This window comes from Tenrec ecaudatus, chromosome 7 (assembly GCF_050624435.1).
Source record: "Tenrec ecaudatus isolate mTenEca1 chromosome 7, mTenEca1.hap1, whole genome shotgun sequence".
Classification (NCBI taxonomy): Eukaryota; Metazoa; Chordata; class Mammalia; order Afrosoricida; family Tenrecidae; genus Tenrec; species Tenrec ecaudatus.
This window is the reverse complement of record NC_134536.1, coordinates 120,849,016-120,862,204: the sequence shown is the minus strand read 5'-3', so window position 1 is coordinate 120,862,204 and position 13,189 is coordinate 120,849,016. Positions and strand designations below refer to the sequence as shown.

Sequence of the window (13,189 nt, the reverse complement as noted above, 5' to 3'; positions counted from 1 at the left end):
CCCAAGGTGTGCGTGCCGCACAATTTCCCTCACAGACCTGTGTATTGTTTGGCTGAAAATTGTCCATAGCGATGGGCTCAGTTCTAGACCTGCAGAGTGAATAAGGGCCATAGTCCCACGTGTTCTACCAGTCTCTAGCTGAACAGTAAGCCTAGTATCCTTTGTGAGTTTGAGTTATGTTCCACATTTTTTTTCTTTCACTTTATCCAGGACCTTTAATGTGATGATCCTTTCCAGAGGATAGCCAGGCACAAATGCATTCTTCTGGTCTCAGGAGCAGGGAGACTGATGTACACATGGCCTATTAGTCCACTGGGTTGTTTACATGTATCTTTTATTTTCTTCCCCTCTGGACAGGGAGAAATCAATAGTTGCTCCTTAGATGACTGCTCAAAAATTTTTCAGACTCCAGTTGCTACTCACCATAGTAGAATGCGTAACGTTCATTGTCTTTGTGAACTATGTTATATCGATTGATCTTGCTATCCACTGAGACCATTGGTCTTCACTCTCAAACTTAATGATTCATTCCCTCAAGGTATTTAGTTATGTGCAAGACATTTTAAAAGCTTTGTTCTCTTTTTACTCCACCGCATTCATAAATATAGTTGCCACATAGGTAAATACCCAGGTACAAATATCAAAATTGTATATATGATAGTATTTACTTCGGCTGCCTTGAACTCTTGTACTCGTCCCAATTTCTTCTCCTGCCTCCATCAATTTTGCAAAATCTGTAGTCCATAAGCAGATGCATTGATAGACATGGGCTGAACGAGGGTGGGAGGGAGAGTTGGATTATATTCTCAAATATATAAAGGACTGAGAGATGATATTTGTACCTGGGAATTTACCTATGTGTATCACTTGTCTCCCTTCACCCACATTTCTGTTATTCAGCTTCTTGAATTAGTATCTTCTCATGTTTTATGATGGTATGGAAGTTTTCTTCCAACAATGTTTTTACATCTTTCTCTGTGCTTTTTGTTGTCCCTTCCTATTCTGAAATTCTGATTGCATGCAAGTTATTTATTTCTCTTGATAATGGCCCACATAATTATTAGGCTTTTTAAAAATTCTTTCATTCTTATTTATGATTCTTTAGCAGGTGTTGAGAGATTATCTTAACATTCCATTGATTCAATTAGACTCCTTTGCCTTTCACTTTGAAACATATTATCTATTTCTGAAAACTTAATATTAATCTTCTGTGGTTTTATTTGATATTCTTGTATAATTATTTTATTTATTTTGTCCATTTGTCCTTGGATAGTTTTCCTGTATTCTTCTTAAGCTTTCCCTGTGTTTTCCTTGATTTAATCTGCAGCTTTCTTGATCTTTCTCTAAATCCATTAAGTACCTACATATCATTCTTTTTAATTCCTTGTCAGGCAGTTCCAATGCCATTCTTCTTCAGAATAGTCTTCTGACTCTAGATTTAGGCCATGTGTTTTAATTGCTCTCTCTTGTTTCTTAGTGTGAACTGACATTTTCTTTTATGTCTAAGGCATTGTGGTATTATGTTTATATTTAATTGATGATCATATGTTGGTGTACTTTTAGGGACTCGCCACATGCCTCCTCGTATAAATGCCCTCTTTAAAAAAATAAGAACTAGGACACCCTACTGCACCTATTTGAGGTGAAAGCAATCATGTTTGCTGTTATGGGAATAGAAGGGGAAATGTTCTTAGTTCTTCCTGAATCACTTTTTCCAGTACAGGTTAGTGCCTGTTTGTTGTTCATATCAACATGTTGTTCGACCCCAAGAAAAGGGAGGCTCTTAGATGTTCACTTCACGAATCAAACTTTCTAGCATCTCAGTTAGAGGCTTTTCTGATGTTCAGTTTCTATTTTTCTTAAACTGATTGGCTTTAAGACATCTGCTGCAAAGATTTCACTCTAGATGAGTCATTATCTATGAAAACCATGGGCATTTTAATTCATGGATTCATTTATTCATTCATTTCTTGGATCTTCACACACCAGGCTTTTGTAGTAAGATACACACATATCACAGTGTCTTCACTTGCCACTTCTCTTGATGTAGCATCGCTATACATCCTGTAACAATGTTACATCGCAAGCCAGAGAGAGAAGTAAACAGAACTGAGAGAAGGAACGATCTGACTGTCAGTGTAAATGTAAATAGCAGCTGTTCTATTCAAACTGCTTTTCAAACTTCCACACATGAAGACTTTTGCATAAAATGGACCAGATCTTCCTGGCGCAGGTTTTAGCACAAAACTGAGGAGACGTGCTGCCACCCTCCACCCTCCTGTTTGCCCTACTTCACTTCTCCCACCATTATGCAGGGTATGGTGTGTGTGTGTATGTATATATATGTATACATATACATACACATATATACATACACATACATGTATGTGTGTATATAACATATAGATTCTGTTAAATGATATTCAATATCTATTTCTTTGTGAAGAATACAATATGCAGATATACCAATATATAATTTAACTTGCTGTCCAAAGATGATACTCCATGCATGATGTTACTATGTTAGTTTCAAGACAAATAAGTCCTAAAATCCATCTCAGTTAAAGCTCGTATATTTTTTGTTTACATTGCTGTAGCCACTATTTGATGGACTAAACTGTTAGACTTTTTACTTTGAAACTGGAAGTTTCTCAAATAATTTTCCTTATGTCATTTTTAGCAACAGTGTCCATCCTACAGAGTCTTACAATGTAAAATTTTTGTGTCATGTCTTTTGCCAAATATGCACATTTTCCCCCTAATTACTTGTGTTGACAAGATGTTAATAATAATTAAGACTGCTTTCACATTATAACTTTACCCAAAATTGTGACACGCCAATAAGTTGCCTACTGAGACTTACACATAGAAGGACATTTTCCTTTTAGTTATTTTATATTTCTATTTAAAATGAGCACTAAGAAGGAGATAAAATCACCACACCAATATAACAATGTTAATCAAAGCATGCCACTACTCATATGAAACAAAGAGAAAAGCAAAATCAAGACCATGATCAAGCAGTTAAAAAATATTATTGACATTAGTGTTTATTTCACTGTAATATTTTATATTAGATTAGACTCTCTTGTCAAGGCTTATAATAAACCCATGTGCACATTGTCGGGTGAAATAAGTGGCTATGGATGGCAAGAATGTATGGAGACATGAATAACAAATAAAAATTAAATGTATATGCATGAATGCAAAAGCCTGATTTTAATGAATAATATATGCATGCATTGCAACTTAAAATCAAGACATTCCCTAGTCTCTGCAGTCACATGTCACAATGGACTTTTCTATTGTCAAGTGTTCTTTTCTGTCAAATCAACAATGGGAAGGATCACATCATTTTCCATTATGGTATTAAGCATAAATGATTAAACTATCATTAAAGAGCGGTTTCATTTATTTATTCTTTGTATAGGCCAAGAAAAACTTTAAAATTACAAACCCTTTATCTTAAGCATAAAAAAAATAGAAACATGAGATGCTAGTTAATGATATGTATGCTAAGGTTTTTTAGAGCTAAGTACTGAAGCTTGCCACCCATCTGAAATGTATAAAAATAATCTGGATTGATATTTAATGAAGCACACTTATTAAAATATTAAAGGTAGGCATATGAATGCTTTTTAATGAAATTCTTACAACTCTGGTATATGTTGGAAAATTTTCATAACAAATGTTTTATGTAACTAGGATTTGGTTTATGCTTAAAATTTTTTTTTTAAGATTCCTACTTTAAAGAAAGGCAAGGATTCAATGATAGATTAGGAGAAAATTACTCACAGTGTCATACTTTCTTAGCAATACAGTATCCTAAGATGTTTGCTGCTTTTTTGTTACTGATTTTCTTTGTCTTTTTTTTTTTTTGCTATTGTTTGTAAGCTTTCTTGCTATTGTTTATAAGCTTCACATTTTGGAAGACTAATATGTATTTTCACAGGTTATTTGTGATTTGATTATATATATATTTTAAAAGGTATAATCTTTACTAAGAATATGTCCATTGATATTCCCTGGACTTTAATTTTTAAAAATCATTTTATTGGGAGCTCTTACATATAGTGTAACAATCCATGATTCAATTAGATCAAGTAGAATTGTACAATTGCTACCACCATCAGTTTCAAAACATTTTCTTTCTACTTGAACTCTTTGGTATCAGCACCCCTTTATCCCCTCCCTCCCTCCCTCCACCACTCTATTTCTCCAGGAACCCTTGTTATTGTAATGTAAATTATTATTATTGCCCTATCTAACACCATCCAATGTGTCCATTGACCTACATTTCTGTTATTCTTTTACCTTAAGTGGGGTTATGTAGACATCATTGCTATCAGCTGCCCTTTCCCCACCCCCTCTTCCCATACCCTCAGGGAATCACTACTCCTGTTACTGTTTCTGAAGGCTTATCTGTCTTGGCTTCCATGCATCAAGTGATCTTAATTTTACAAATGAACTTATGCAGGTCTAACAAGATTTAGGAAGTAAAGCAAAGACCATGATAGTAAGGGGGGTAAATGTTAAAGACCTAGAGGATTATTTAGTATCTTATCAGTACCATACACCACCCTGGATATATCATCCCTTCCATGTGGCCTATCTGTGAGGGACTGTCCAATTAGCTTATAGGTGGGTTTGGTTTCTCCACTTTGTCCTAACATATATTTTGTATATTTTACAAATATATAAACTTTCCCTCTTCTCCAAAATTTTGATTAGTAATAACCATTTTTATTTCTTGTGGCAGTAACTCATTAAGTAGCTTTTTATTTTGTTAGTTTAAAGTAGGACCCTGTTACTTAATCTAGTCACCAACAAAGCTTCATATAATTTAGTCATCAAGTTTTATTTACTATTTTCTCTATGATTTCGACTACTTGATCATTACCATCTCCTCCTTCTTTGGAATTATGTAAAATGTTTTGTCTCTAGCACTAATTGATACTTATACTATCTTTATTAAATATGATGTCAATGTAATACCAACAAATATTAGAGGTGCAAATAGTCTTTCTATAAGTGCAATGTATAATATAATGCCCTACTAAGGTATTACATTTTAATTATTTCTTATGTTATTGGTAAGACTGCAATATTTTTAGAGATAGGAACAATCTTTGATACTCTTTGATAGCTTTTATTATATTTCTCTAACACTGTACCTTGAACAAAGTTCGGGTTCTATAGATTTAAGGTGTGCTTTTCAAAGCTTTCATTATTAATTAAGATTTGACTTGAATTTTTAAAGTACTCATCATTGTCTTCTACGGAGCCCTGGTGGTGTAGTGGGTTATGCGTTGGGCTGCTACCTGCAAGGTCAGCAGGTTGAAAGTAGCCCAGGAGATGAATGAGGTGTTCTACACCTGCAAAGATGCACAGTTTTGAAAACCCACAGGGTCAATTCTTCTCTGTCCATTAAGGACACTGTGAATTGGACTTGACTTACTGGTAGTGAGTGAAGCATTACTTTCTAGATGTCAGGAATCTTACTTGTAAATATAATTATACGAGGAGGTATACAAAACAAAACCAAAAATCCCAGAAAATTTCTATCAAAGCTATGTATTTACATTTTTTCCCCAAAACAACCTTATCACCTTCAAAGTACCCTCCATTACACTAATACATTGGTCAAATCTGTGATTCCACCCTTACAAACATTTTTCAAAATAGTCTGTTTGGATAGCTGACAGCAAACACTGCCTTCATTTTTTTCTTCATCTCTTCTATGTGTCAAATCATCGTCCTTTCATGTCCCTCTTGATTCATGGAAATAGAGGAAGAGCAGGTGAGTAAGGTTTGTGGGGCCAAAGAGGCATTCTGTTTTTGCCGGAAACTGGCACACTGAAATGGCTACATGAGCAGGTTCATTGTCATGGTGGCAAAACCAGTTTGCCGACTGCCACATATCAGGTCTTTTTGGGTGCAAACTGCTGCACAATCTTTTCAGAATCTTTTCTATTCAAAATAGAAAGCTTGATTAGCAGTCTGACCTGGTGGAATGAATTCCAAATGTACTACAAGCCAACCTTTTCGTCCATTTGGGAAGGTGATAGATGTCCAGAATTGTCATCAATCAACACATCACCTTTTTGAAAAGAGAAAATGACACATACACTTGAGTTTTCCCCATAGCTCTGTCCTTGTAAGCTATGTCAACATCACAACAGTTTTTGCAGCATTTTCCCCAAGCAGGAAACAAAATTTCACAGCTGCAAGCTTTTCTTTTAAAGTGGCCATCACAATAAATGAGGTTGGAGTGAAACTCCTTTTACAAAAAAAATCACTGTGATCAGAGAACTTTCCCAGGTGACGCCACTGGGTGCACTAACTCAAGGGAGTTTCTTGATGTGCGCCTAGTGGGGAAAGCGCCTACTAAGAAAGCTCTGCTTCTCCCAGTGCAATTCTAAGTTTTTCGAGGTAAACCCTTGTGTATGTGTGTGTGTATGTATTTTTTACTCAGGTTTAAGACAACTGATTTTGTGAAGCAAAAGTTGTGATTTTATTACATTCTGAAAAAGCATTGTACATGGTTGTATCATATAATGAAGACGGGTCATTTCAGTTCTTTAATTGCACAGTATACTGGCTTTAGTGATGGCATTGATATCATTCATTCATTTCACTTTCCACAATACCCCCACTTCTTCAAATGCTACCATGGATATTTAACCAGATATTGTAACAGGCCTGCTGGAAAAGGCATGTGGATAGTTCAGATTGACTAAATATAACAAGATGGCCCACCCCTGGGGCTTTCCCCATAGGACATTGATAGGTAAAATATCAGTAATCAGTCTACTTTAAGGGCCAGAGCTGAGAAGAAAGTCAAAATTCCTGAGTGTATTTCTAGGCTCATTCATGCCCTGGCTAGGTAAGTAACCCCCAAATTCTCCTATTCTGGAAATAAAATAAAATAAAAGCCTTTCCTTTGGACTGGCTAGAATGAATACGAAGATATGATCCATCTGGTCACAACAAGCAATGAACCTAGGGAAAAAATGTAAGGTATTCCTATGTCTGAGGTTGGGCATTCCTGAGAAACTGACTCTGTTTTTTTGCCAACAGGAGAGGCTTTACACTTGGCTCGGGATTTTGGCTACACTTGTGAAACAGAGTTTCCAGCCAAAGCAGTGGGAGAACATCTTGCCAGACAACATATGGAACAGAAAGAACAGACAGCAAGGAAAAAGATGATCCTGGCGACCAAGTAAGTGGAATGGAGGAAGCTCTGTGTGCCTTCATCGTCAGTTTTGATTTTTTTTTCACTTGAATGAAAGAAACTATGCTAAATGCCAGTTTTTAGCATTTTGTGGTCTCACAAAACCACATCAGCAACAAGCTAGGGCTGTATCTTGCCCAAGACATGGTTTATCGACTGCATATATGAAAATATTTTTTAAAAAGAAAATACTTATAAGATTTCTTCAAAATACCTAGAAATTTATAAGGAGAAAAAGATGTTTAGGAGATATGGATCGCAGGCAAACACACTTGTTCTGTGCCTTAAAGTCATCTTGAACTGGTGGTAACTTTTCTTTGCCTGGTTCTGCCCCTTCCACACACCTCAGTATTGCAGCCACTGTTCCAATCCATCTTATTCAGGATCTCCCACTTTTCCCCTGACCTTTTATTTTACTAATCAGGATATACTTATCTAGTGATTAATTCCTCATTACGACATGTCCAAAGTAAACCCCTGAGTGCTATATAATTTTATTTGTATTATTATGCCCGAGTATATGAAATATGAAAAGATGCAGACCCAAGTGCATGTGAGTTAACAAGAACTGAAGCAACAGGAGACCTCACCAACAGTGCCCATGTCTTCTTTTCTGTATGAAGAAAAAAAAATCCTATATAGTACCTCTCCCAAGGTGATAGTTTTAAAGACAAAAGGTGCAATGAATGTGCTAGCATCTGAAAGTAGTAGAGTGCAATTAAGATAATGGAGGAATAATGTGGACAGATGTATTAATAAAATAGAGAAGTGGTAAAGGTTGGATAAGATGCTTCTAAATTATCTCAAGATTGAAAGTTCTTCAATAATTACCCAGAGAAGTGCCATATACTGTGGGGAAACCTAGAAAACCCATTTGCTTCACTTGAAGCTGCATTAAAAATATTTTAGAGAAAAACTTTCCATCTTCTCTTTTTTTAAAACGAACTATCACCACCTATCGGCCACTAACAATATGATCGAATTGTAGAACTCTATACTGGTTTTAAAAGTGATAGTTACCAGTGATTGAATTATCATTGATAAATTAGTTTATTTGGATACAATTTTACATGAAAATAGATGGGGGACAAACATTTTTTCCAGGAAATAGATGTTTTAAAATTATCTAATGACTTTACAACATCCCCATTAAAACTTAAACTGACTCAAAATGATAAGATAAAAATAAATGATCATTTCTTCCATCAACTTAATCCATAGGTGTTTTTACAAACTAAATGAATAGTGTGGAATACCTGTAGCACCAGAGGCTTGCCCAAGACACTTCACTCCCTTAATTCGGGTTTGAATTGCTGAGGCAGTCACTGGGGCCAGGATTGTACTTCCTTGGTTTTCTCCTCTTCCCCGAAGAAGACAGAGGAGCGGAAAGGTGGCCAAGGAAGGAAAGAGAAACAAAGCAAGGAGAGAAGACAGAGGATGAAGGTCAGGAGACAGGAAAAGAAATGAAGATGCAGGCAAAAAATGTAGACTTGTAGTTCCAGGATGCATTTTTATGCTGGAGAAGCTCCTGAAAGCTTGCTGGTGCAAGGCCTACACCTGGACCTTGTGCATATTTTATCTCACGGGGTCTTTCTGACTATTTGGCCCCTATTCTTTCCCTCTTCCAACAGTTTTTGATACAGAGGGCATTCACAGTGACAGAAGTAAATTCTACTAGAAATTGAGAGAAGTAAGAAGTAGTCCCATAGATTGAGAAAAACTATGCTGATCTATCTATCTTGGAGTAGTCAGTTCTAACCAGTGAGTGGCATTGTCCTTTTAACTGGAATCATCTAAGTAATGCATATTATTTTGGGTCACATTTTTATCTTATCAAATATTGCTAGAATATACGGATCTTTCCTTTGGTACTTTTTCCATAGCTGGAAATTTGCCGGCCATTAAATGTCAACCAAAGGAGCCCTGGTGGCTTAGTGGATTAAGTGTTGGAATGCTAACTACAAGAGCAACTGTTTTTGCCCAATAGTTTACAATTTTCCCCTCAAAAAGGGCATTTAATTAATTTTCTTTAATTAAAATTCTCAATAGAAAAATGAAGGATGTTGCATGGTTATTTATTATATTTCAGTTATAGCTCAGTGTGTTCATTAGATTAGGACAATTGTGCCCCAAACATATATAAATCTAAAATTATTTTGATGACAGAGCCAATTTCTAATCTGCACTGGAAGATTGGGATATGTATATATTAAAATATGTATTCCTATTACATATACATATATATTCAGAGAGAGTTCTTTTTCACCTCCATGAATAACAGATTTACTTGTATCTAATTCTCTTGACAAGTATACAATTATATAAAAGGATCCCTTGATTAATGTGGTATGTTTTCCAATTCCTCCTTGTTCTTAGTGTTTTGATGATTAAACACGTACTTTGATTAATTTTGAAAATTAGGAAGAGGGATAGAAACTGATTTAGACAATGTTTGAATTTTTAAAATATACAGGACAAAATTTAATTGATTTATGGAAAATTGTCTTCATTGAATTCAAACTAGGTATGCTTAGCAGCTAGTTAGCATTGGGGTAATGCAAAATAGTTAAACAATTTTAAATGGATTTTCACTAAGTTCTATGATAGTATTAATCATCAGAAGAGATGTTGAACCCTAAATTCAGCCATAAACTGAAAACAATTATGCCCTAAGGACACTGACGTAAGTGATAAAGTTAGAATGTATGACTCATCAAGGAGCAGCTTGAGTTATATAATTCATAACAGGACATTTTATTCTGAGAAAGGAAAATGTTTCTTATTGTAGTTTTACAAATAAAATTCTAAACAATAAATCTAGTCATAAAAATAATAGTCCTTTGTCATACTGTCTAATTGCCTAAGGGGATTGTTATGTGTTTTGGAGTATGATCAGTAAATTAAGCAGCAGATCCCAAGGGCTCAAAAGAAAGTAAATGTCTATAAAAAAATGATAGCAATATATGTACTAATATGTCAAATACAATTGATGTATGGTTTGTAATAAGAGTTATAAGAGCCCCCAATAAAATGATAAAAAAGGAAGCAAGATTAAATAAAGAAATGAATTCCATTTCTTGTCTTAATATAGATTCATAAATTAATTGAATTGTTTAACATCAGTTAAGCTTTCACTTAAAATGTCTTTTTCTCATTTCTTTTTCAATTTTAGGTTTATTTTGACTTGCTATATGATAAAATGATAAATTAGTTTATCAATTATCCAAATGGACATATCATAAAAATTGACAATGGCCAAAGTAATGATCTTATTTTTATTTAAAAATTTTAATATGTAGAAATGAAAAGACTCCTTTATAATTAAAAGAATCTTTCCTTCTAATACAGGCTCATAATGATGTATATGATAATTTAAATGCTAACCTGAAGGACATAGTAAGGTTTTTCCTAAAAAAAAAAAAAAGATAAAAATATCTAACTAAATGAAATATTGCAAGGCACCTATGAGAGATGACAATAGCCCCAAATAATAATGTTAAATAATCTAAATTGCTATCATATCTGTAAAATATAGGTGATGCAACTACAGGTCACTCAACTGTGTCTTGTTCTGAACAGAAAAGAGTGATGGAGTTAACTTCATTACCCCAGTCAAATTAAGAGCACTTTCTTCCTTCTTGGTCCCATTGCTGTTGACTCTCTATTTACCCCAACATCCCTGTCTGAGCCCCCAGGTAATGATTAATCCAATTCCTGTCTTCATAGAGCTCCCCACCCTGACATCCCTACACAGAAAAAAACTATACAAAACAAAGGCCAAAAAGAAAGAGAGCACACCTCAGCAATGACCAAATAAAACAGAGAAAGACCTCAATAGAAATCAGAAAATATTAACTAAGTAAATAAATAAATTCAAAATGGGTCAAAAGGAGGTTTAAAAGCAAGAGTGTTACATTTTAGACTAACTACAACTGCTAAAATCCACTTTACAAATGCTCTGTGTCTGATATCAAAGTTATTCATATTACTTGGGTATGGTCAGTGGGAATTCATGGGAGACTCAGTCCACATAGGGTCCCTGCAAATGCCTTTTAGGCTTTCACGACCATCTGCTATGATCTTCAAACTGGTGTTTAGAATTTAGGGTCTGATACCATTCCATCCTCCGGGTTTGGATTTTATTATTTACAATCCTTATTTCACATTGGCTAGTGTGCTTCTTCTGTGTAGACTTAGCTTACTCCTTGCTCAGACAGAACAAATATTCTCAATGAAAGTATACACATTCAGTTCATAAATACATGCTTTGGGGTGGATGCTTTTTCATGAAAGCTACCCAAATTTTAGTCAGGTAGGTGGAGGAGTCTCTCTTACTTAGAACCGGTCAGGATTTGGTTTTCCCTCTTTCTATAACCTTTTCTCCTGCTTTCTATTTAAATGAAATCAAATTCTGTGAAAAAACACAATATAAATTTTTGAACCTCAGCAATAAATCAGAAGTTCATTGTTCTTTAAAAAAAAGCTGACAAATGATTTTGACGGAATTTAGTAAACCCTGGATACCTTGTAGTAAAAAGGCTCCACTGAATTCGCCTTCTTTTTCCCTTGAGTTTGGCTACTTTGGTAATCATAGTCAGGGCTATAGTAATTACAGTTTGTGGTTGGCCACTCATTTTAAAATCAGCTAAAACATCTCATCATTGTCATGTACATCTATTACTATTATATTATTCTTTTTACTTATATTTTTACTGTAAATTAGGTGAAGATTAACAGAGCATATCAGCTTTCCATATGTATCTTGTTTAATTATTGTAAAGTCCAATGTAACATCACTTATCCCACTCTCGCTCTCTGTCCCCACTTCCATTCCTTCTTATTTCCGACCTCGTTGTGCCTTCTGTATTTTGTCACTAGGCAAATATTGCCCTTTTGAGCTCAAATGGTTGATTTTAGTCAGGTGTTATATTGTTCCCTTTATAGACCTGTCCTTAAAAAATTGAGCCAAGGGGTGAGTACAGTTCGAGGCATGAGGGTGGCTAGAGGATATAGCTCCCGGGCTTCCATCAGTCTCCATTCAACCAGTAATCCTGGTCTTTTTTATATAATATTGTTCCTTGAATACATTTTGGTCTCACTTTAGGTACTGATAACTTTTGAGAAATTCCTTGGTAGATCCTTAGTTCATTCTAGATACTGCATTCATGTAGCGTTTCTTGTTTGCAATAAATTTTGCATACAATGACATCGATTGCATTCTTTATGTTGATCTAATTGTGTATCTCTATATTATTCCAATATTATTAACAAAATGTCCTTGCCCCCTAAGTGCTTCTTTTAAATTTTAAAGATATTATCGGTTTGAACTCACATAGATTAATCTTTGGAGAGCACAAAGCCAAACTATTTAGTTCAAAGCAACTTTGGGGGGGAAATTGGTTTTAGTTTTAAAGATTATCTTAGCACAACACTTTTGGGTATTCATTTAACCGTGAAAAACAACTCTTTTTCCTATATGTCCTGCAACCTTTGCAGTATATCATTTAGCTTTTTCTAGATTTCAGCTATAGGTAAGAAGGATCACGTGTGCTTGGTTTTTGCCCAATATATTCAGTAATTCTATAATTAAACCTGTAACTAATGTCCATAAATCATAATCGTTGAAAACAAGAAAGGGATGAGGGAAACAGTTTTGAGGGCATGTTTCCTGTAAGGCACCAGTTTATACGAACCCTTCCAGGGGTGGGTGAGTGGACTAAATGATAAATGACCATCTGCTTCAAATGTGAGAGAAAAAGAAAAGCTCCACAGGTGCATGTGTTTTAATGCTACATTGAACAAAAGGATTTTCCAGCGTTTATCTGAGTCATGGCTCTGAAGTCAGCTTATAACATCAACTACACTTATTTATAGATATGTTACTCCTTTATATTACAAGCAATTCCTAAGATTGGTCTTTTAATATAACTATTCCCTTACCTGGAACTTAATCTT

The 13,189-nt window shown here is 34.9% G+C and overlaps 1 protein-coding gene across 1 annotated transcript in view; it reads left to right on the top strand.

The window, feature by feature from the left end:
* The window catches only part of TFAP2D (transcription factor AP-2 delta), a 67,354-nt gene that overhangs the window by 31,043 nt on the left and 23,122 nt on the right, over positions 1-13,189 (top strand). Inside the window, exon 6 of the mRNA XM_075554072.1 lies at positions 7,081-7,222. Within this exon, the coding sequence (XP_075410187.1) occupies positions 7,081-7,222 (142 nt within the window). The remainder of the gene's footprint in view (positions 1-7,080; positions 7,223-13,189) is intronic.